General features: G+C 43.7%; 1 protein-coding gene across 6 annotated transcripts in view; it reads left to right on the forward strand.

Moving 5' to 3' along the window:
• The window catches only part of ADCYAP1R1 (ADCYAP receptor type I), a 1,274,377-nt gene that overhangs the window by 808,975 nt on the left and 442,022 nt on the right, over window positions 1-23,380 (forward strand). For all 6 annotated transcript variants that reach the window (XM_069647708.1, XM_069647709.1, XM_069647714.1 and 3 more), the window contains exon 8: window positions 21,359-21,488. In XM_069647708.1, the coding sequence (XP_069503809.1) occupies window positions 21,359-21,488 (130 nt within the window). The remainder of the gene's footprint in view (window positions 1-21,358; window positions 21,489-23,380) is intronic.

Genomic DNA, 23,380 nt, shown 5'->3' on the forward strand with positions numbered 1-23,380 from the left:
ACAAAAGTAGAACCATACAAGTACGGCCTAAACTTCTTCAGAGCCCACACGATAGCAAAGCACTCTCTTTCGATTGTTGCCCACCTTGTTTCAGGATCCTTCAGCTTGCGGCTGATGAAGCAAACGGGGTGCTCCCTACCTTTCCCATCCAGTTGACTGAGTACGGCACCTATTCCTACATTTGAAGCATCTGTCTGCACAATTAAGTGTTGGCGGTAATCAGGAGCTCTGAGTACTGGGGCTTGGCAAAGAGCCTTTTTCAGGTTTTCAAAAGCCTGATTGCACTCCCCGTTCCATCTAAACTTTTTAGGAAATTTGGGTGAGGAGATGACATTCAGTGGAGAAGATATGGTCCCATATTTCTCTATGAAATTCCTGTAATACCCAGTGAGGCCTAGGAAGGCTCTCACTTGGGTTTGAGTAGTCGGCGTTGTCCAATTTTGCACAGCTTCAATCTTACTGAGCAAAGGCCTTATTTCTCCACCTCCTACCTCATGTCCAAGATAGACTACCTTACTCTGTCCAATTTGGCATTTGCTCGCCTTTATGGTCAGATTGGCTCGTCCAAGAGCCTGCAAAACATCTCTCAGGTGGGTTACATGTTCTACCCAGGAATTGCTGAACACTGCGATGTCATCCAAGTATGCCATGCAGAAGTCCTCCATCCCATTCAGAACCTGGTTTACCATCCGTTGAAAAGTAGCAGGTGCATTGTTCAATCCGAAAGGCATTACCTTAAACTGGTACAAGCCAACGGGGGTAGAAAATACAGTTTTCTCCTTGGCATGGTCTGTCAGGTCTATCTGCCAATAGCCTGACGTCAAGTCAAATGTGCTGAGGAACTTGGCGGCGCCAAGTATATCCACCAACTCATCTGTTCTTGGCAAAGGGTGGGCATCAGTCTTGGTGACTGCATTAAGAGCTCTATAATCCACTCAGAATCTAAGTTCTTTAGATCCGGCCTTTGGTACTAACACAACTGGGCTAGACCATGGACTAGTAGAGGGCTCTATTACCCCGAGATCGAGCATCTTGCTGACCTCACCTTTGATGTGGGTTCGTACGTTTTCTGACATGCGGTATCCTCTGCTTTTGACTGGCAGACAGTCACCAGTGAGTATGTCGTGCTGGCCCCAAGGGGTAAAGCCTGGTGAAAGCGAGAACAGAGAGGCAAACTGATTCAACATAGATTTGCACTCTTCTTGTTGCTCGGGTGTCAGATTGGAGGAGAGATTTACTCCTTCAATTTTTTCATCTAAAGGTAAGCCTCTGAGGAGATCCGGAAGATCTTTTTCGTCTGATGATGCTAGAAACAACGCTCCTACATCGGGTCTTGAGACATACGCTTTGAGGCGCTTGGTGTGAAAGACTGTCGGAGCCTCCTTGGGATTGCCCAAGTCCACCAGATAGTTAACCTCTCCGAGTTAAGCCACAACTCTGAAGGGTCCTATCCACTTATCTTGCAAGGCCCTCTGCCTTGTTGGGATCATAACGAGAACGAGCTGGTCTTGAGCGAACTCAACCATGTTAGCCTTTTGATCGTGCCAGTGCTTGACCAATGCTTGTCCAGCTTTCAAGTTATCGCTTGCTTCCGTCATCATGTGCGACATTCTCCTCCGGAGACCTATCACGTAGTCAGTCACTCAGACTGGCTTGGGGGAAGGAGCACTCTCCAACCCCTCCTTAATCAGGGCCAATGGACCTCTGACGGGATGACCATAGAGTAGTTCGAAGGGAGAGTAACCTACTCCCTCCTGAGGGACTTCTCTATAAGCAAAGAGAAGGCATGGCAGTAGAAGGTCCCACTTACGCTTAAGGGGTTCCTCTAAACCACCTATCATGCTCTTCATGGTTCGGATGAACCGTTCTACCAACGCATTGGTTTGTGGGTGGTACGCTGTTGAGAACTTGTAAGTAACTCCACAGGTTTTCCACATGGCTTTCATGTAGTGGGACATAAAGTTTGACCCCCTGTCAGAGATTACTTCCTTAGGAAACCCGACCCTAGTAAAAATACCAAGGAGGGCCTTAGCCACAGCCGGAGCTGTAACAGTCCTCATAGGAATTGCCTCAGGATACCTAGTAGCATGGTCTACTACAACAAGTATAAACCTGTTGCCTGAGGAGGTTGGAGGATCAAGGGGACCAACAATGTCAATCCCTACTCTCTCAAATGGGACTCCCACAACTGGGAGAGGCACTAAAGGTGCCACATTCTTGGAGCCAACCTTACCAGAGGTCTGGCAGGTGTGGCAGCTCCTGCAGTGTTTTTCTACTTCGGCCCCCATCTTTGGCCAATAGAAGTAGAGCGAGAGCCTTTCCTTAGTCTTCTTGAAACTCAAGTGACCAACCAAAGGAATCTCGTGGGCTAACTGCAAGAACTGTGGTCTGTTCTCTTGGGGTACTACAAGTCATTTGTAGTCTCCAGGTGCAGACTCGGTCGGTTCACTGTAGAAGAGGCCATCTTCCCAGTGCAACCTGTATTTCCCAGGCTCTTGCCCTTCAGCCTGAGCTTCTGCCTGGTGGCGAAGACCTTCCAGAGTTGGACATTCCCTCTGTCCCTTACTGAAGTCTGCGCTGCTGGGTCCACCTTCTGCCAGTAAAGACTGCAGCTCAGAATGGTCAAAAGGATCCAGATCTCCAATGAGTTCCTGGCCTTTCATTAGCTCTTCCTCAGAGTCTAATTCTACCACACATGGTTGTACCTCCCTCTCAGCCTCAGCTGGAGGTGGAGTCACGAGTGTAACGTTGGACAACCGCTGGGAAGTCCGTGTTGGATTCACTGAAATGCTGGCTGCTGGTTTCGGGATAGAAGACTTAGGTTTCCCTTTCGCTTCTGTTTTCTTGGAGACAGCGGCCGACAATTCCAGTGGAGCAGGAGTGATTTCCTTCTTCATCATCTCCTGGAGAGTACCGCGCATGGTCCTCTCTCTTGCGGGTCTGGTTAGCTCCTGCAACCGTTTACTAGGAAGTCTGGGAGTATGCGATACAACTCCGAGAGTTTTCAAATCGTTACCCAACAGTACGCGTCCTGGTACCTCACTCTGTATGCTGACAGGTATCTTTACAGTCATGTCGTTACACTGGATGAGAACTGGTAATTGGGGAAGCATCTGCACAGGCCCTCCAGCTAACTTGGTGAGGCGTTTGGGTGCCTTAGCAACATCCTCAGCCTGAAAAAACGATTTATCCACCACAGTTATGCTGGCCCCAGTGTCCCTAATGGCAGGAGTCTCCTGACCATTCACCTGGACACTGTCCTTATAATACTCTTTAGTATTATTGGGGATAGAATTATAGACATCTAAATTCTGTTGTTCCCACAACCCCAGAGATACTAAAGAAACGCTGGCTGAGACTCCAATGGGTTCGTCAGCTAGCAGTAGAAAGTTTCCACTTGCCATTTGGACTTCCTCCTCTGGAGCGAAGGCTAAGGAGACAAGCTGGGCCCCTGAAGGTTTACCCTTACATCTGGGATCTCCTTTCACGTGGTCAGTCGAACCACAAACAAAGCATTTACCGAATGCTTTTTGGAATGGTGGCTTGTTCTGACCTCCTTCTGGTTTGGCACCAGAAGACACGCTATTCTGCTGTGGTTTTCCTTGTGGCTTACCCTTCTGGTTTTGTTTGGGGCCCTCTTTGGAATTTGAGTTATTAGAATTCTCTTTTGAGTCTTTTTTAGGCTGTTTTCCCTCATCCTTTTTCTGAGTGGCCCCAGAATCCTTATGAGTAGCCCTGTTGGCAACCCATAAGTCAGCAGCCCTAGCCAGCTTCCGGGAATCCAATTCCTTCGAATCAGCCAAGTGCTGTCTGAGCTCAGGAGAACAGGCATCATAAATAGACTCCAACATAAAAAGATTCCTCATACCCTCATAAGTGTTCACTTTGTAACCCTTAATCCATCCCTCTAAGTTTTTCAACCCTTCACTCACCCAGGTAGCCCAAGGGGTGCCATCGTGCTTTTTGAGGGTTCTAAACCTCTTAAGATACTGGGAAGGGGTCAACCCGAATCTAGCTATTAAAGCTAGTTTCACACTTTCATAATCCGTCTTATCTGCCTGCCCCAACTCCATTACCACATCAGTCGCAACAGGAGGGAGCCTAGAGAACAACCAGGGAAGTAAATAATTCCTGGTGATGTCCTGGAGCCCATGATTGTATTCAAACAGTTTTAACCAATCCAACACATCCAATCTCGGTTCATACATACCCACTAATTCCTTCGGCATCTGGGGTCTTTTGGGACTGGAGCTCCTAAAGGAACCAGAGGAGAGAGAAGCATTTTCCATAGACAACTTTTTCATCTCTAACTCGTGATTAAGTTCTATTTCCCTGAGTCTTAACTCAGCTTGCTTCTGCTCAGCCTGGGCATACATCTGTCTGAACTCGAGCTCTTGGTTTCGTTCAGATTGAGCCAAGAACCATTTGTATTCTAATTCGAGCTTCATTTTGTCAAGTTCAAAATAAGCAGGGTTACTTGTGGGACCTGGTATGGGCCCCGTAGGCACAGCTGGTAAGGCAGGTAGAGGAGCAGGGGAGACAGTTTCGTTAGCCTCTCCGTCCTCGTCAGCCTCTTCATCGCTATCATCAGAATTACAATTTAGATCAACAGCATCACTGTTATCTACATTTGCTGGAGAGATTAGTTCCTCTGAACCAGTACCCAGACTTTGGTTCGCCAGCAATCTCTCTATTAATTCTAACTTCTTGCCTCTTACAGAAAGATTCTCTTGCCTACAGAGAGCTCGCAAACTCTCAGTATTTTCACCTGACAAGGATTCTTGACTGTAAGTATCCATCATAGACATGTTTTTTTGAAAGTTGCTTTTTAGTGCTAAGTTTTGTGGTTAGTTATCCTAAAGTGTCGAAAAGCACTCTAAACTGTATACTCGATACAAATCCCACCGCTGTACACCAGTGTTAGGCGGAAACCTGTGCAGTTCCCTCTGGGACCACTGCAAAAGATTTAGGTCTACAGGTGTTTGGCGGTGAACCCACTTGGTAGCAGTCTGTACCACACAGATTCACTTGGTAGCTGTGGCTGAGCAGTCAGACTTCCCTTAAGAAGAGTTGAGCAGCATGTGGAGTATACAAAATAGGGCAATTCTTCACAGTAAGACAAGCAAACACGCAACGAGGCTCAGTGTAAAGATATTAAGGTATTTATTTATAACGAAACATCTATCAAAAACACTATGGCACTATCACGGCAAACAAATCAATCACAATTACTCTACGAAGAAGAAACGATCAATCCCCCTAGCAATATTCCGACAAGTCTAGGTTCTACCGGCACCACTTATTTACAGACAGAGGTGTATACCTCAACCTAGATGGCACTCTAATATTAGTCAGGACGGGAGAGAAAAAAATAGGCAGGTTACGAAATCAACACAGTTCAATACTTCACGGGTAAAATGCAAGGCAAGAAGGCAAGAACCACAATAGATCATAAAGTTCAGAGGCCAGGACCACTTGGAGAGAGGCAAGGCAATATGTCCCAAAAAGTCTCTAGTGGAAATGCATTCGAGTCTTTGTAGCAAATTGTTATCGGCAGATTGAACCGTTCAGAACAATAAGTGAGAAAGCTTGGAGGCGACCCAACGGAAAGGAGAGGATTAAGACACCTCACTCGAACCGATGGAAAGGGAAGCCAGGCGGACACGGTACCTTGTTGTGGAGGGCAGCTCCGGCGGGGGCAGTTGTTCCTTGTGGTGGATGCACGTCGGGTCTTTGCGAAGAGTAGAGATGTTCTTGTCGTCGAAGAAAAGTGAAGTCCGGTGCACCACCAGGGAAGAGACCAGCCGCGAGTGCTCTGTCACAAGGCACCACCTTTTGGTCTCGGTACAAGGGTAGTGGCTATCCGGTTGCCGGGGTGCTCTGCACTGGCAATTCGACCACCGCGTCCTGAGACGAAGAAAAAGCAAAAGGGGACTGGTTGTTCCCACCAGTCAGGGGAAGAGACTCTCCGGCAGGGAGATCTCCTCTGTCGTCGGGAAGTGGTGAGTCGGCTCAGCAGGGCTCCACCGGAGGTGTCGTTGTTGCAGGTCGGCTCAGCGTTACCCTCGTCGGATTCTTAGGTCCTGTGGCGACTTCTTAAGATCCAGTCCCAAAAGCCCTGCTTTTATGCAGAAAACCCCCATTCATTCAGCCTAGCTGTCAATCAACACATGCTAAGTGGTGAGCGGGGAGGCTCACCACTTGGGCCAATCACTCCAGAGTGTGACCGGAGTTGGCAAGGCAACTCGGTCCAGGGTGCCTAAACCCCCTCCCACACCCCTGTGGTAACCCAGACAGAATGGCACCACTTTGGAGGGTCTCTGTACAGAGGCCCGCCAAAAGTGGAACAAAGGGCTCAACCTTTGGTTTAGGAGTCACAGAGACGAACACAGACGCCATTTTACAAACCGAGTTCTGCCAGAAAATGCCATCCGATAAACTTATTTAAGATAAGTAGACCGGTGGTACGTTAGAGATTAACGAGAAAAAGTATCAATCTCCAACAACGGGACGAATCCCATAGGGTTATGTTCCGGGTCGAACATAACAAGTAGTTTCCACTGCCACCAGCCAAAACTCGACGAGGGGGGACGGGACAGTGCCCCCTTGAGTAACAGACCCAGGAGTAATCGAATTACCCCTACTAGCACGTCCACAATAAGATGGTTTGTACTAGTTCTGTTAGTAAATTTAGGTCTAGTAAAGCCAATGGTGACTTTACATGCCCGGGAGACAGTAGTCATTCCCCGGTATGGAGTCTATGGTGGAGGTCTGCTGGGACACCCCAGTGTTATGGCACGTAGGGTGCGGTGTAACACACATAGAAAAACATATGAGACCCTATGGAGTAAAAGACCCCATAGCCCATAGAACACATTGACATTCAAAGGAATTACACACATTCATGTCCAAGAGTGGGAGGAAAAGAGTCTCACTCTTGGCAGGATGGAAAAAACAAACTCCCGAAACCCAGCAAAGCTGCTGGGGGACTCACTAGGTTAGGAAATTCAGCCTAAACAGAGAATTCTCCCTAACAGTGCCCCACAGTGCTGGGGGGTGCGGGTGCAGGTGGACATGAGTTCGGGGCCTGGTGGAGGGTGCCCCACAGTGCTGGGGGGTGGGGGTGCAGGGGTACATGAGTTGGGGGCCTGGTGGAGGGTGCCCCACAGTGCTGGGGGGTGGGGGTGCAGGGGGACATGAGTTTGGGTCCTGGTGGAGGGTGCCCCACAGTGCTGGGGGGTGCTGGGGGACATGAGTGGGGGTGCAGGCTAGTCCCCCGTGGTGTGGGCTGCCTGCAGGGGCCGTGGAGGTTGTGGCGCGAACACACGGCCCATTCACGTGTAGCACTCCACGGAACCCCTGAAATACACCTACCCTACTGATATCGCGTGTGAAACTTCCCGCGCACCCCAAGATACACGTACCCAGGACATTCGGTGTGGAACTTCCAGCGCACCCCTGAAATACACATACCCTGCTGAATTCACGTGTGTGAGTTACCGCGCACCCCGAAATACAAGTACCCAGGACATTCGCGTGTGGAACTACCAGCGCATCCCAGTAATACAGGTACCCTGCTGAATTCACATGTGTAAGTTTCCGCGCACCCCGAAATACACATACCCAGGACATTCGCGTTTGGAACTTCCAGCGCACCCCTGATATACACGTACCCTGATGGAATCGCGTGTGAAACTTCCTGCGCACCCCTGAAATACACGTACCACGCTCGCACAGGGCCAATCGCATGTGAAACTTCCCGCGCACCCCAGTAATACAGGTACCCTGCTGAATTCACGTGTGTAAGTTTCCGCGCACCCCGAAATACACGTACCCAGGACATTCGCGTGTGGAACTTCGAGCGCACCCCTGATATACACGTACCCTGATGGAATCGCGTGTGAAACTTCCCGCGCACCCCTGAAATACACATACCACGCTCGCACAGGGCCAATCGCGTGTGAAACTTCCCGCGCACCCCAGTAATACAGGTACCCTGCTGAATTCATGTGTGTAAGTTTCCGCGCACCCTGAAATACACGTACCCAGGACATTTGCGTGTGGAACTTCCAGCGCACCCCTGATATACACGTACCCAGCTGAATTCACGTGTGAAACTTCCCGCGCACCCCTGATGTACACGTACCCTGATGGAATCGCGTGTGGAACTTCCCGCACACCCCTGAAATACACGTACCCAGCTGAAATAACGTGAGGAACTTCCCGCGCACCCCAGTGATACACGTACCCGTGCTGGTACAGGGTTAGCGCAGCCCTTGGCGCTGGATTGGGGATTTTGATGGCTTTTCCCTGCGCAAGGGGCGTTCTTGGCGGCGTAACTGGCGCTGCTGCAGGGTCGCTGCGCCACTGTGTGCCACGGCTGGTTTTGGTGGCTGGAATCCATGAATACGCTGTGCGCGAAATGTATTTTGGCACACACGGCTGGCGCAGGGATTCGCACGCTCACACTGTGCGCCAGCCGCGTGCACCACTTGTTCGCTGAATTCTATGAATTACCCCCTAAATGTAAGTGGGAATTAAGTTATCTATTTCATGTCTAACCAGCAAATATGGATTCCCTGGTTATTAACTAGGGCCCCACTCAGTTCTTTCTAGGTACTATGTGTCCCTTCCTCTTTGTGGTGTATTCCCATGTCAGGGCTAATTAGTCTCTAAAAGAACTATAAGACTACAACGGACCAGATTTCTTGGCTTATAAAGACATAATCAATGCAGGACATTAGTCCATGAATTTTCAATAGTTTGTTTAGTTTTCCCCTTTAAAATGAGACATGCTAAATTATGCATTTCCAAACACCTACTCCACTCCTTTGTTTTCGATGACCTGCCTGCCGTTCTTCCCGATGGGTTGGACTGTTTAATGCCATCAGTATAGGGGGGAACAGCATCATTTCTGTATATATGTTTGTTAAAGTCCCCCGTTACAATCACTCTTCCACGAGGATAACACGCATGCCAATGATCTAATATAGCAGATACTTTCTTATGTATTGTCCTATTGTAGATTGCATTAGGAGGCTCGCATATATTTACAAGTAGGAGAGGTGTTTTTGTAAAGTTATTTTGACATATAAAACGTCAGGCAGTACATGCAGCAAGGTTTTACCCATTCTCAAGGACTTCAGTATGGAAAACTGACTATTTTGGGCAATTTAAATATCTGGTGCAATGAGCCTGAAGATGCTGACTGTAAACATTTATTTGATGTCATGCAGATGCACGATCTTCACCTTCTTTCTAACTTACCTAGACACCCCCGGGGACATTGTTTTTATCCTGTGATTTATCGAGGCCTATGGTTAGGCAAACCCAAAATAATCCCTGTGAGTTGGTCTGATCATTTTATAATCCGTTTTTTTTTATCTTCCACTCCTTCAGCAACAAAACATCTCTTTAAGAACTAACTGCATCATCATAAAACGGACCTTTATCCTATTTCCAGAACTGACCTCCGGCAGGACCGACCTTCTATGCAATCTGCCACTAATTGTAGTGAATACTACTCTAAAGTTATGTCATGCTTGCAAACCAATTGCAATCGAACCGCCCCCTTAAAAAGCATTTAAAAAACCTGAAGGAATAACAATCAGTGATACAATGAAAAGCTGAAAAGTTTACAACAACTATATAGGAAAAGAGAAAAGAGAAAAGAGAAAAAATATGTTTTAAATCTAGAAACGTAACTAATCGCCAGGCAGTGAAATCAGCCTTCGAGACCTATAATTGAGAGATCACACTCCCTAAATCTGCATTGTCGCAAAAGCAAATTCAGCTGGCTGAAAACAGACCTAAGGCTCTGTTTCTCGCTATAAATAATTTCACTATTCTCGACTGTATGAATTTAAGTCTGGCAGTGTTATTTGCAATGGCCAACGAGTTTAATTGTTTCTTTCAGGAAAAGATAACATTTTTTTTAGAAATAGCATGAGTACCTGCCCCATTGACTCAGATGATCTGTAAAAAAAAACAGCTTTCGTAACAGTAACATGCCCTAAATGCACTTTCTCTCCTGTGGTAATCGACAAAATCATTGATCTTCTGGGGAAACTTAAACCCACTAACCTGGAATATGACCTGATCCCAGCCTATTTGACCAAGCAGCTTACTACTGATCTTGGCACAGTTATACAAACAATGGTTAACGCTTCATTATCCCAGGGCTGTGTTCCCCATGACTTAAAATAATCATACCTCACACCACTGTTAAAAAAAGACACTGGATCATAAGGTTTTATCCAACTATCACCCATAAACGGCCTGCCAAAATCTTAGAAAGAATTGTGACAAGTAAACTGCAGAACTATGTGGATCAACTCGACCCCTTTCAGTCGGGATTTAGACCAGGCCACTGCACTGAGACAGCCATGGTGACAGTTTTGGACAACTTGCTGGGGCCGACGAAGGGGATGTCAGCATGCTTGTCATGCTGGACCTGTTGGCGGCCTTCGACACAGTCGACTTTGAGATACCCCTTGCCAGGCTGTCCTCGGTGGTGCGTGTCTCAGATGAAGCTTTGAAGCCTTTTTTGCCTTTCTTTACCAACCGTACCCCAGCAGGTGAAAAAGGTGGCCTATCTTTTCAATGCTATCCCCATGGAATGTGGGGTGCCTCAATGGTCCTCACTTTCACCATAATCGTTTAATGTCTACATTTGTACATTGCTCAGCATCTTCTCTGGTTTTGGTCTGTTGTACCACTCATATGCCGATGATACACAGATCTATATAAGACTTAAACAACCTTGGGAAGCAATAGATCTAGCCCTGGAATGTGCCAATAAAATCAAAGATTGGATGCTGGCAAATGCATTTCATCTAATCCTCTTGAAGACAGAGGCCATTGTGCTTGGCTCTAAGAGACGGGTACCAAATACTGTGCAGTGCACTCCCTGTCCATCACTGTTTGGTGTCCCTACCAAATTCTCAGACACAGTGAAGAACCTGGGCTGCATCTGGCAGTTGAGTATGGACTGTAACTCCAAGATTAGCCAGACAGTCAAATCCATATATTATCAATTGAGACTCATAAAGCCTCTTGTATCACTTACTGCTTTGAAGGATCCCTCAATGGTAAGAGGCATATTTACCAATGCCAGGTTAGACTATTGTAATGCCTTTTTATGGGGGCTAAATACATTAACATCAAAAGACTCCACAGGTTGGCCAGAACCCTGCCGTCAGGCAAATCTTTTCATTACCTAGAAAGACACCCATCTCACAGTATCAGAGGATTATCCACTGGCTTCCAGTTCAGCAAAGAATTTTGTTTACGGTGCTCTGCCTGATTTTCAAATTCATCAATGGGTTGGCACCAGCTCACCTGACTATTTATTTATTTATTTATTTATTTATTTATTTAATTTTTTTTTTTACATTTATTTATTTATTCATATTCTTAAAGCGCACATCAGCCCAAAGGCATCGTGGCACTAAGTGACTATAAAATTCCAGGTGTACTTTCCTCAATGACAGCTTTGTTCAGAGGACCAGCACCTTTTGCAAGTTCCACTCACAATAACAACTTCTTGGGGTGATAGGCAGTTCTCTTCTTTTGGCTCCCGGTCCTGGAATTCCCTGTCATTGGAACTCCGGGAGATTAATTCACTGACTGTTTTTAGGAAACAGTTAAAAACACATATTTTTCTATAAAAGGTCTAATCACCTGATAGACCTACGAGATAGTTTGGTGCAGTATCTTCTGAATTAGTTATTTCAAAAGCGCCTAGACGCAATCAATACCTGGTCTATGTGCTCTAAAAATACCCAAATCAAAACAAATCAAATCAAATGAAGGTTTCTAAACATAATGACACTTTTTCTCTCATGGCTAGGGCCCTATAAGGCATCCACGCATATTCTATATAGCTGGAAAGCAAACTATGTTAAACGCATCAACAAAAAATTCATCAGTTCACGTCTCTTGTAATAAAAATACATCACATGAGGTGAACACTTGCAGTCAGGGGCGTTGCTGGGGGGGCTAACGGGGCTATAGCCCCTGGTCTTTTGGTTGTAGCCCCGGATAGAATCTCAGGAGCTACAAGCAAAAGGCGAACTAGCCCCCAGTCCTGACAGTTCCGACATTAGCGTAGCCCCATGTCTTTTCCAGACCTAGCAACACCCCTGCTTGTAGTCCAATTGGTTTTGTCAGAAAATAATTATAACTGCATGAACTCCAGAAGACCCAGCTAATTTGGGCAAAGTTCCAAGTCTTTCATGCTTGGCTTGTATCAACATGTTTAGGCAGATGACCAAGGTACATTGTTGCTCCTCACATCTGTACACCTTATTTTGGATTTGACAAGGGGCAAGTTCCGGTCCAAATGGTTCCAATTACTAGCGTCAAAAGGGGAGGGTCTGCATGCAGGAAGTTTTCCTGCATCCAGATTATGATCTATCTCCTTTGGGTTGCCACTCTGCTTCTAGCAAACTGTGAGCTGTTACCCAATCTTTACTAGGTTGCTCTGATGTAGACTTAACAAGGTTGCTATAGCAGGTGTAATAAACTCCACTCTTACTCAATTTGTGAAACTGTATGTATCCAGAAGGGTGAGTAGTACAATGTCCTTTCTATTCATGTTTCTAAGTTATGGTATACAATGGAATACGTTCATTATAGAACTCTATTCAGGAATGGGCTTCTGGATAAAGGACAAATCTCTTCTAATTGATTCCCCCTCCAGTATTGAGAACCCCATGCATTGTTGGCTCTCATAAACTCTTCACAGTCATAAATTCTTATTAGTTATCCATAAACATGTTGGCGTAGTCAATAAGACTTCGCTCCTTTGCATCTGCCGTGTGGGGGCTTTTCAATTGCTCATATTTCTCTCCTACCCATGGATCGCTAGGTCCACCCTGCAAACCAGATTTCCCAGTAGACGGCAAAGTTACTGCAGCAGTTTCTGACAATTTGTTAATTTGTCTTGGCAGCAGCCATCTTTCTAGAGGGCCACAGAGTTCTAATTGTCGTTGTGTGCCATCTGCCAATATGTTAGTAACAGTGGTAGGCTCTACTACCACAGGGTCTGTTGTCAGTATTTCACTAGTCTCCCCTTTCAGTGGTTCAGGTCTATTTAAATCATCCAATCTTACAACTTGCTTATTTTTCGGTATAGTTTTCCTTACTGTATCTGGTGGGGGGCGAGGGGGCAGTTATCCTCTTTCTATTTTCCCCTACTTTCTTGGACTTTGGCTTGTTTTGTGAGATATCCGCCTCTTCAATTAACAATGTCAGATTGTGTGACTCTATACACATTTGGTCAGACCCTGGTATTGGATTAATTTGATCAACATTATCAGTGGTAGTACATCACCTGCTTTCATCCGGACATTCATAATTCCTAGTCTGACACACTGTAGTACTATCCGTTGCATTTACCGACAGTGCCATGAGGTAGCCGAGTCAGGATAATTAATCTGTTTGTTGGTGATTGAAATAATGTCCATGACCTCAGCCAGGATATCCTTCGAGTCGCACTGTTCTGCGGGCAGGGTGGTTTAGAGTATTAGTAACAAATCAATCGAGGCAGCGATTGGATTCAAAATTGGCTGCACCTGGCACCCCAACTTGCGTCGCAAATTATTTGACAGCAGAGTTCCCACTACGTTTGTTGCTGCTCGTTCTATGTCAGACTCACTGATGGAGTCACTGTCACTTTCACAACTATTGGTGGAGCTTGAGGTTGATGCTAGCCTCTGTAGATCTGGGGAATCAGACCGCTGCATACCAATCACATTACCAAAGGTAGACAATGAATTTAGAACTGCATTCCTTTCAACTGGTCCCAATGAGTTTCTGCTCAGTCTATTACAAAGTTTCAACAATGAGTTATTATTATGAAAGGAGGTAGATAGTAGAGGGGGCAACATGGGAGGCACAATAGTAGCCAATGTACTCACCTGTTGTATGTTTTTCTTGTCCAATTTTGTAGATGGCTCCTGTGAGGCTAGCACCCTTGGGCTCTGTATGATATTTGTACCGGCTTCCAAAAGCCTCACCCAGGCTTCATTGGGAAACACCATCAATAAGGATCCCTCTGCCTCGTTAATGCCATCCCCTTCTCGGTCCTTTGCACAGTTCCAAAATAGCCCCTAATTGTTTTGAACTGAGTTGTTTTATGTGTAACATTGCTGTTCAGTTCGTCTGATATACTATGTGCTTTCAGAGCAACCTCACTGGACGGTATATTCGGGACTTTCTTTCCTGCGCTGCACTACAGAGTCACATCTTGCGTTCCCCTCCAGTATTCATTATAGTGGGTAAACAGTTTTATTTCTGGCAATTGCTTAACAGATTGTCTCACATTTTGAACCAGATCAGTCAGTACAAACAGTGCAATAGGATTCTGGAACAAAAAGCTAGGGTTGACTCAAACCAATGGAGCCCGCAGTCACGGACCCCTACTTTACGGGTCAATGCCTGAGCTCTCCCTCTGGTGGCCACTTATGTTAGCTCTAGCTCAAAAAAACAAAGTCACGATCAGAGCCGCTTTCTACCTTTCATTACACAAAAGATTTAATGTGCTTACTGTACTCCAATCATGCTGACTCAAATCATAACATAATTTCTTGTATCTGCACTGTGCCGCCCCTTTGACACATGGACAGCTTGGACTGCTAAGACTGCTTTTCCTGCTACTCTTTGCCACACTGCAGTGTACAGAGTTTTTTGAACAAATAGCTCTGCATCCAGAAAATGAAGTAAGTGCAGACAGATCGTCAGACAGGGAATCCTGATAAGACTGCTACTTCAACTACTCTGCCCATTTATATGTTAGAATATATATTGGGCACAGCCAAATATTGTGGCCACTGGGCATTATTGTGCTAAAGTTCGTGGCTAGTGCCTGACCAGTGTATATAATAGCAAAATACAGTGAACACGGTTGAAAGCTGTATCCACTGGTAAAGACCAAAATCTATGGTTGCTATCCTGTTAGTGCTTTAAAATATTGAGTGTACATGAGTGAAGGTTGTGACCACTGTCCATAACTGAAGGCCATGACTAGTACCCATTCATGTGTTAAAATATATTTGGCCATTCACACTGACCATGGCTGAAGGCCATCCTTAATGCCAGTTACTGTTGTAATGTAATTAGTGATGACTACAATTTCACCTATTAGTCAGTGTGATCAAGGAGTTTTTACTTTGCAGTTTTCAGTAGCAGACATCTTATTTTATATTAATAAATCTAGTAGATCACGTGCCCCTGGTCCAGATGGGATCTCTAATTACATGATGAAGCAAGATCCGAACCTATGGGCAAAGATTATATATCAACTCTACTCCACAGTCATGCGCAAGCAACAATTGCCTAAATCTTGGTCTCTCTCTATTATTGTCCCGGTGTTCAAGAAGGGTAATAGACAAGACCCCTCAAATTATAGACCGATTGCCCTTCTTGATACACCGGGCAAGATCTTTGCCCGGTTGATTCTCAGAGACTTGCGGGCATGGATAGAAACCTCTGGTAATGCCGATGTATTCCAAACCGGATTTGTTGTAGGAAAAGGCACGGCAATAAATATTACAGCAATCAATGCGATTAAAGCTAAGTGTGAATGCCTTAATCAGCCCTTGTTTTTAGCTTTCGTGGATTTTAAAGAGGCCTTTGATTCAAACGATAGACATCTTTTAATTAGTAAATTGATTAAAATGGGCTGCCCGGCTCACTAATTAAACTGATTGCTCTTCTCCATACAAATACTGCAATTCAGATAAGAACTACTTTAGCTGGGCATCTAACTACTAAAATTCCGACAGCAAGAGGTCTGAAACAGAGCTGTATTCTGGCGGCCACTATTTTTAACCTGTTTATACTGGACATGGGCAAGAATTTTATTGATATCAACTCAGATGCTCCAAAGCTCGGGTCTCATCAAATTGCATGGTTATTATATGCGGATGATCTTATTTTAATCTCTAAAACGCCGTCAGGTCTACAGCGGCTGTTAAAAGGTCTTTCACTGTATGTTCAAAGAAATCATATGGCTATTAATCTAAGCAAAACACAGATCATGCAATGTCATAATAAAAAATGTCGCCCCCTAAAATCGTCTATCTGGACTTTCCAGGAAGAGCTCATTTCTATTACCCCACAATACAAATATTTAGGAGTGATCATTAACAATCTGAAGTGTGATATTCCCTACATCCAGGATATAAAACAAAAGCTGCAAACACTAACATGCCAAGCTAAAGTCCTCTTGCATAAATTTGGTAAATTTACATGTTCTCAGATACTTTTATATTATGCCCAAAAAGTTCTACCGATAATAACATACGGCTCTGAAACTAAATTACCAAGGGACCGTGTGTTCTGGGATCAATTCGAGGGAAAATTTTGGCGAGCAGTATTTAAGTTACCAAATTCAACTCCAGGTTCTTTGATAGGTTATGAGTTAGGAGTCCTTTCAATGTTTGTGTTTTATGCTTGGAAATTGTGTTCACTAATGAGGACATTTTTGCTGTGTATAAATTGTTCAGATTTATCTTATATATTGGCTATATACATGTTGAAATCCACACATTTTTTCCCAATAAGTGGAGAAATTTTGTTACCAATCTTTTAGTAGAGGCCGACATTACTATTGAACTGCTTTTAACCAATCCCAATCGTGCCCAGAGAAAACTATATCAGCATGACTGGATTTGCACTTTAGAGTTTTGCTCGCAGTATAAAGATTATAGTGGTCTGCCTTTCAGTACGAAAAGAATGAGAATTACAGCTTCCTATTTACTCAAATTTCTCTCGCCCCACTTCAGAAACAACTATCTCCGATTTAGACTCAATCTATGGCCCACTAGAGAAATTTTATCTCGAAGAGGTCAAATAACAAAACAAGAAAATATTTGTCGGTTTTGTCAATTACCAGAGTGTGAGGAAACTTTAAAACACTTGATAGTAGGTTGCTCCTCATTAAAAGAATTACGCTGTATATTTTTTAAAAAACTGTATGAAAATTATAACTGCTTAACTAAAGATCTACTTTGGTCTAGTATATTCTCCTCACCCCTGCAAGCTGTTCGTATAGCTACTGTCCAATTTATGTTAGCACTAAATCTTGAGATAACTGAATGTATAGCCTAAATTTCCCCTAAATAGATGATATGTGTTATGTAACTAACGTCCTCTTCATAGGTGGATTACTAGTGGTTTTGACGATGTGGTAATTCGAACCTATTTTATACTGATTTTTTAGATGATAATTCAGATGATGTATATATATGAATTGTGATTTTGCCACCTTTTGCTGTTGTTGTGAAATGATGAAATGTTGAAGTAGAGGGTTTGTAGGTTTTTGCTGGGTACTGATTTTGAGCTTGATTTTGTTTTGAATTTCATTTTGATGTCCAATTTGTGTTATATATTAAATTGAAAGGTTGATTATCAACCAACCAATTAATAAAAAAAAAAAAATTAGTGATGTAATCAGTGATGTGATCTATGATGTCATCATTGTGGTTATAGGCTGCACAACAGGGGGTGAAATCTACAATGGCTTTAGCTGAATTTCAGGGGTTTTCTTGTGTTATATTCTCACCTTTAAGTCCCTGCAACTAAAGTTGTTTCCATATATATATATATATATATATATGTATATATATATATATATATATATATTGGAAAAAAGGAGGAAGAGGTGAAACACACTCACCGCAGGCACAAAGGGACAAGTGCCAGGTTCTGTGGGGGGTCGGAAAAAAACACCAGAGACACAGCATTAAGATTTCTGATGTCTTTAATGTTAGTCCAAAATTATTAAAAAAACAAATGCATCGTGCAAAGCACAAATGCACGATACAAAGCAGCACATAAAAGACAAAACAGCAGGATGCCTAGGCAGGGCAGCCTGCAAACAACGTGTTTTGCGCTATACTGAGCGCTTGATCATATATATACACTTAAATTATACAAACCATCTGGGAAAAATCTTTATAGAAAACTGTACAAAAACTCACCCCTATGCAAGGAATAGAGAAGATGCAAGAGATCGAGAAAATACAGCACTCTGGACAGCAATTGAGGGATGAAAGGCAATTCAACAACCACAATGTCCTTTGGATAGGATATGTCTTTAAGTAAAGAGGTGCACAAGTGACCTAACCAGTTTCTAAGGCCCAAAATCGACAAATGAGGCAGTTATGGGTCAATAGTACCTTCTTGGTGCAAGTTGACCCAAGCAGCCAGCGGGCATCAAACCGAGTTGGGTACGGTAACTTAGAGTGGTTTGAAAGCGATGCTCAGTGATGCAGGTTGGAGTGCCTACAGGATCTGTTCAAGATCAAGCTGATTTGAAATGTGGTAACCACTGGGTAGTGTTGATGTTTTTTGGTTCAGAGGTCTGAGTCAAAGGTCACTGATGGTTTGAGGCAGTGATCATGTTGCTCTGGTGTACAGTTCGGCAAGGTGGCAGTTTGAAGTTGAGCCAGATTGAGTTGTTCACAAATGGATGGTTCAAGTCGATGTGTGACACTCCAGCAATGTGAGTTTGTTCCAGCGATGAGCAGTAGATCTGATAGGGGCAGGTGGCAGCTTATGTGTGGACATTATGCAGCAGGGAGCTGGTTCGAGATTGCAAGCATGGTGGTTCGAAGGTTATATCGAGTGCCAAATGCAGCACCAGTGGGTACAGGGGTCTGAGATGTAGTGAAGTGGATGCTGTGAGTCCTACTCTGGGCTCACAGGGGCAAATTTAGGCCTTGTTCTCATACTCCCAGCAAGGCAGGCAGACCCACAGAGTCAGTTGACCTTCCCACAATGAGGTCTTAGGGCAGCAGTGGGGCTGGCAAGGATGCAGGTTTTGTTTCCGAAGCAGGAGCACTCCCTGCACTGGAAGTGGGTAGGGAACAGGGCTCACCTCTGCCATGGACACTCACTCTTCACGTCGCTGTTGGAGGGCTCTGAAAAGTCAACTCTCCAAACCAAAGTTCAGTGGATGATTTCTCATGTGTTTATTCCAAAGTGAATCTGAGAAGGAGTGGAAGCCCCCTTCTTTTTAAAGGCAAATGTCCAGAGGTGATTGGACAAAAGCAAGCCTCATGTTAGGGTTCAATCCCACTTCTTAAAATACATGGATTTTACCTTCTGACATGAACCCCAAAGTTCTTTTTGCTGGAGGAAGTGGGGGAACCTTCCTCCGGCTGTAAAGATCTTCCCCAGTTGACCCTAACCCCTCCCTTTACCTTCTCAATAGAAGCAAATGCCTTTTGGTATGCAGCCCCTGTTGTGCAGCTACTCATTTTGTGAATGGGTGTGCCCTTTGATTCATGTTCCTAGGAAACTTCCTGTGGAGTGGTTGTCACTCTGGGAAGGGTGTTACCTGCCCTCTCTAAGGAACAAAAAGAGACAATACCCAAGTCTGCAGTCTTTCTGTCAGCTGCAAGAGCAACCTGGCTGGGGAGAATCCACATAACCTTTCCACAGCTGAGCTGGCTCACAAGGCTGTGATTGTGTGAAATCAATTGGATGTGGCTGTGATAATTATGAGACATACCATCCACCATACCCTAACTAAGGTATGGCTTATATTTGAAGTTTAACATGCCACTAGAACAGTTCACTTACCATTATGGGCTTTAGTGACAGAGGTATATATCTTTAATCTAGCCCTTGTGCTGTAGTGACTTGGGCTGTCACTACAGCTTTGAACAGGGTACCTGTGCCCTAACCCTGCTCTGTGACCTGGGAGAGCAGGATACTAATGCAACTGGGCCCATGTGGGTACTATGCATCTGACATGGAGTTTTGTGGAGGGGTGGTCTGGTCAGCAGACCTCGCTCTCTGAGAGAGAATTACATGTTTCATGTTATGTTTAAATAAAATAAAAAATTCCGGGTCTTCTGCACTCTTGCCAGATGACAATTATTCACAATGGGAACATTGCATTGAAAAGGGCTTTGTAAATCAGGCCCCCAGACTGCCAAATGTAGCCATGATCAGTTGAAACTGCACTACTTTAACTTTTATACCACACAGACTCCACAGGCTCAATGCCAGTGGATCAAGATGGTGGGGGTGGGGGGTACATTAAAAATGTTCAGTGACTATCCAATCAGAATCTAATTTTGTTATTTACAACATATATTTAAGGTCTGATTCATGGACGTGTTTTATAATGGCACAATCCCAAAGGAAAACGTTCCATGAATCAGTCCTTTAATATGTACAGTATTCTTTGAAGAAGTTCACAACGTACCAACTTTGTGAAGTTTGCAACATTTTCAATACATTTTTCAAAGTGTTCAAATGCAAAGTCCTACAACTTTGTACACCTGTAGCATATGAACATGTGTCAATGTAAACATTGTAAGTTTAGCAATGAGAGGTTACAATTCAATTAAAATATCACAATTACATCAGATGGAAAAAAAGATCTTTCTCTCAAATAAAAACGAATGTCCCCATTTTGTGAACCAACATTTTGCAATTGAGAGTTGAGCACAAAGAATGTGATGACATGCAGCTCAGAAGGCGTATCCTCCTTAGCTTAACCACAACAATGCAGTAGATAGTCCTATTAGGATCCTGTGATAAGGAATCCCTAGGCCTGGGCATCAGAGCTCGCTTGGCCGGCTGAGAAATCAAGCAACTGAAGAAGTCCAGAAATTCTGATATCAAGCACCAAAAGACTGATATGAAACCTAAAAAAGACTGATAGGCTTGCTTGACCTTCCCTGTAGAGAGGACCAAGCCAGTCATTTTGGCCTGGTCTTCCCTTCTTGCAATGGGGGCAGATTGGCTTTTACATTGAGAGATATCTCTCATAATGTCCCAACGGAGTACTAGAACTTGAGGTATCACTGTTCATCTGGCATACCCTCCGTGGCTTAATAGGCAACATTCCCAGGACTCCAATCACATGTTTCTAAATAGAAGTAGACTTTTCCAGCCATCCTATAGAAAGCAAAATAGTCTGGTTCTGCCACATCAAAATGCAGAAGTTTGTCAATGTTGCCATCCAGGCATAATATCATTGTATTACCTATCATGAAAAGAAATATGTTTTCATACACCGCCTATGTAGCATTTTATTACCTCTGGGCACCGACCTTTTATTGACCTGTCATTTCTGTCCCCTCGTTGCTTTTTATGTGTAGGTATTGTGAGGTAACTGTCGTAATATTAGACATGTTTTCAGTCAGAAGTCAAACATTATTTATAAATCTCGAAAGCTGATATGATATCAGACTATTAACATGTTTCATGCATCTGGTACGATAAAGCAACCACAATTACCACACATTAAATTTCCAGTATTCCAATTCTTTCCTAATTTTTTCTGTGCTGAAATTCTGAGCTTTATATCTCCTTATTTTTCTATTCAATCTAGGAAACTTCACTGCACTCGGAATTTCATCCACATGAATCTATTTGTGTCGTTCATTCTCCGGGCAATATCTGTCTTCATTAAAGATGAGATGCTCTATGCTGAAAAGGACAACCACTGTGCGGCCCCAACTGTAAGTATGCTTTAGTATCATGATCTAAAATGCTTGTATGGCTTGTGTCCAGAACATTTAAATTACCATAATGACAGCGCAGTGACATGCCAACGACCAGATACATGTACAAGCAAGATTACTTGGGAAAGCAAAGTGCATACGTGATCTAAAACAGCAAAACAATAGGTTTTCCTATTCTAATTAGGTCACTGAGACCTACTCACAGATCTCAGTGACCTATGATTTGCTTTCAAACACACAAAACCCTAACCAGTTCTTCAGTGTTGGGGTGCAAGTGGAAAAAACAGGACTGGGCACTTTGCATTCCCACATCACATCACGCCCCATGGCCAGAACATCCCATGACATATTGTAACCCCCCTGGCCATTACCTCACTTACAAATACAGTTTAAGGGTCGTTACCGATACAACAAAAGCCGCTGATCCAACTTGGGACAGTCCAGTGTTATGAACAGCAACTATTTGACGTGTGAGCCAAGATAACAGTCACCATCTCAAGGCATAAAACAAGGCACAAACTCTACCTGAAAAAACTAATGATTCAGCAACTCAACCATTGAATATTTCGGAGGTCCAGAATATCTCTTCCAAAATATGAAAATGAAAAAATAAATAGAGCTGGGTTAAAAAAAAAAAACATCAAAAAACAGCCATACTGTGCTTTGTTGTTCCCGATTCTGGGGACATGCACCACTCAACATTCTCCTTTCCGATATATTGCAACCAGGACAATGCCTATAGGAGCATTACAGGATTTTAGGGGGAAAGAGCGCCAAAATATGCATTACCTCTTGAAATGCTTCGTGGCAAACAATTTTAAGAGCTATCTCTGTTGTTCCCCAAAATGACAAATAATATTCTCCAGAAGCCCCTATAATGTGCCAAAGCATTAGTAACTACAGCAGGCAACTAGAACCCTGCCTACCTTTTTACACTACAACATTGTTGCCTGCAGAAATGGGTTGACAACTAAATATCGGCATTGTATGGATGTTTACACAGTAGATTATCTTTGGCTGTATTCTCAAAATTCCCCGACTCGATGATTGGCTGCTGACCTGAGATGGTATTCGTATGTGTGTGTCACTAAGAAGGGGTTAAATCGCTTTTTGGTACTACATTGTCAGATCCAATCTCGGCAAGCAAGCAGAAAAGCAAGTTAAATGTATTACTATCGTACAGCTGTTTTCTGGCCAGAATGCTGCTTAAGTCTAACTGGACATATGTCCACTTCAGAAACTACCAAATCTAGATGCGTAGTTTGAAGTCTCAGTAGAAAAAAGAATAATTGAAGGGACGCTGGCAGTTTGCTCGAATCATCACAAAGTATCTGATTTTCTGCCAAAACTTGCAACATACACAATGGGTGGCTTCAAGCCACTTTGCAGCAGTGGCATTGTGATTCACAAAGATTCCCTGATGCTTGGTGAAAAATGTATGGGGGGGGATTAACCCTTTTCCTTAGAATTGTTGTCAAACGTTGAACTTTTTTCAGGGAATACATTTAAAATATATATATATATATATATATATATAGATATATATATATAGATATATATATATATAGATATATATATATATATATACTCTCAAAGATTTGCCCATTTAGGATATCAAAATATTGTAATAAGACAGCTGTATGTGCTACATACAGCATGAGGAACTGGCAACCTTACTGTGATTATATAACTGCATTTTGTCATTTTAAAATTATATTACAATAATTTTTCAAAACATTTGTAAGAAAATATTATATTTTTATTTTGTTTCTGGAAAATTGTAACATATTTTGTTATTGAGACCTTTTAATACATTATCTTTATTGTTAAAGTATGACTTGCAGCCGAACTCATTTGTGTGAATAAGTCTTAAACCTAGAAGCTTGGAG

The sequence above is a fragment of the Ambystoma mexicanum genome, chromosome 2q, assembly GCF_040938575.1.
Source record: "Ambystoma mexicanum isolate Mex_15411 chromosome 2q, UKY_AmexF1_1, whole genome shotgun sequence".
Taxonomy (NCBI): domain Eukaryota; kingdom Metazoa; phylum Chordata; class Amphibia; order Caudata; family Ambystomatidae; genus Ambystoma; species Ambystoma mexicanum.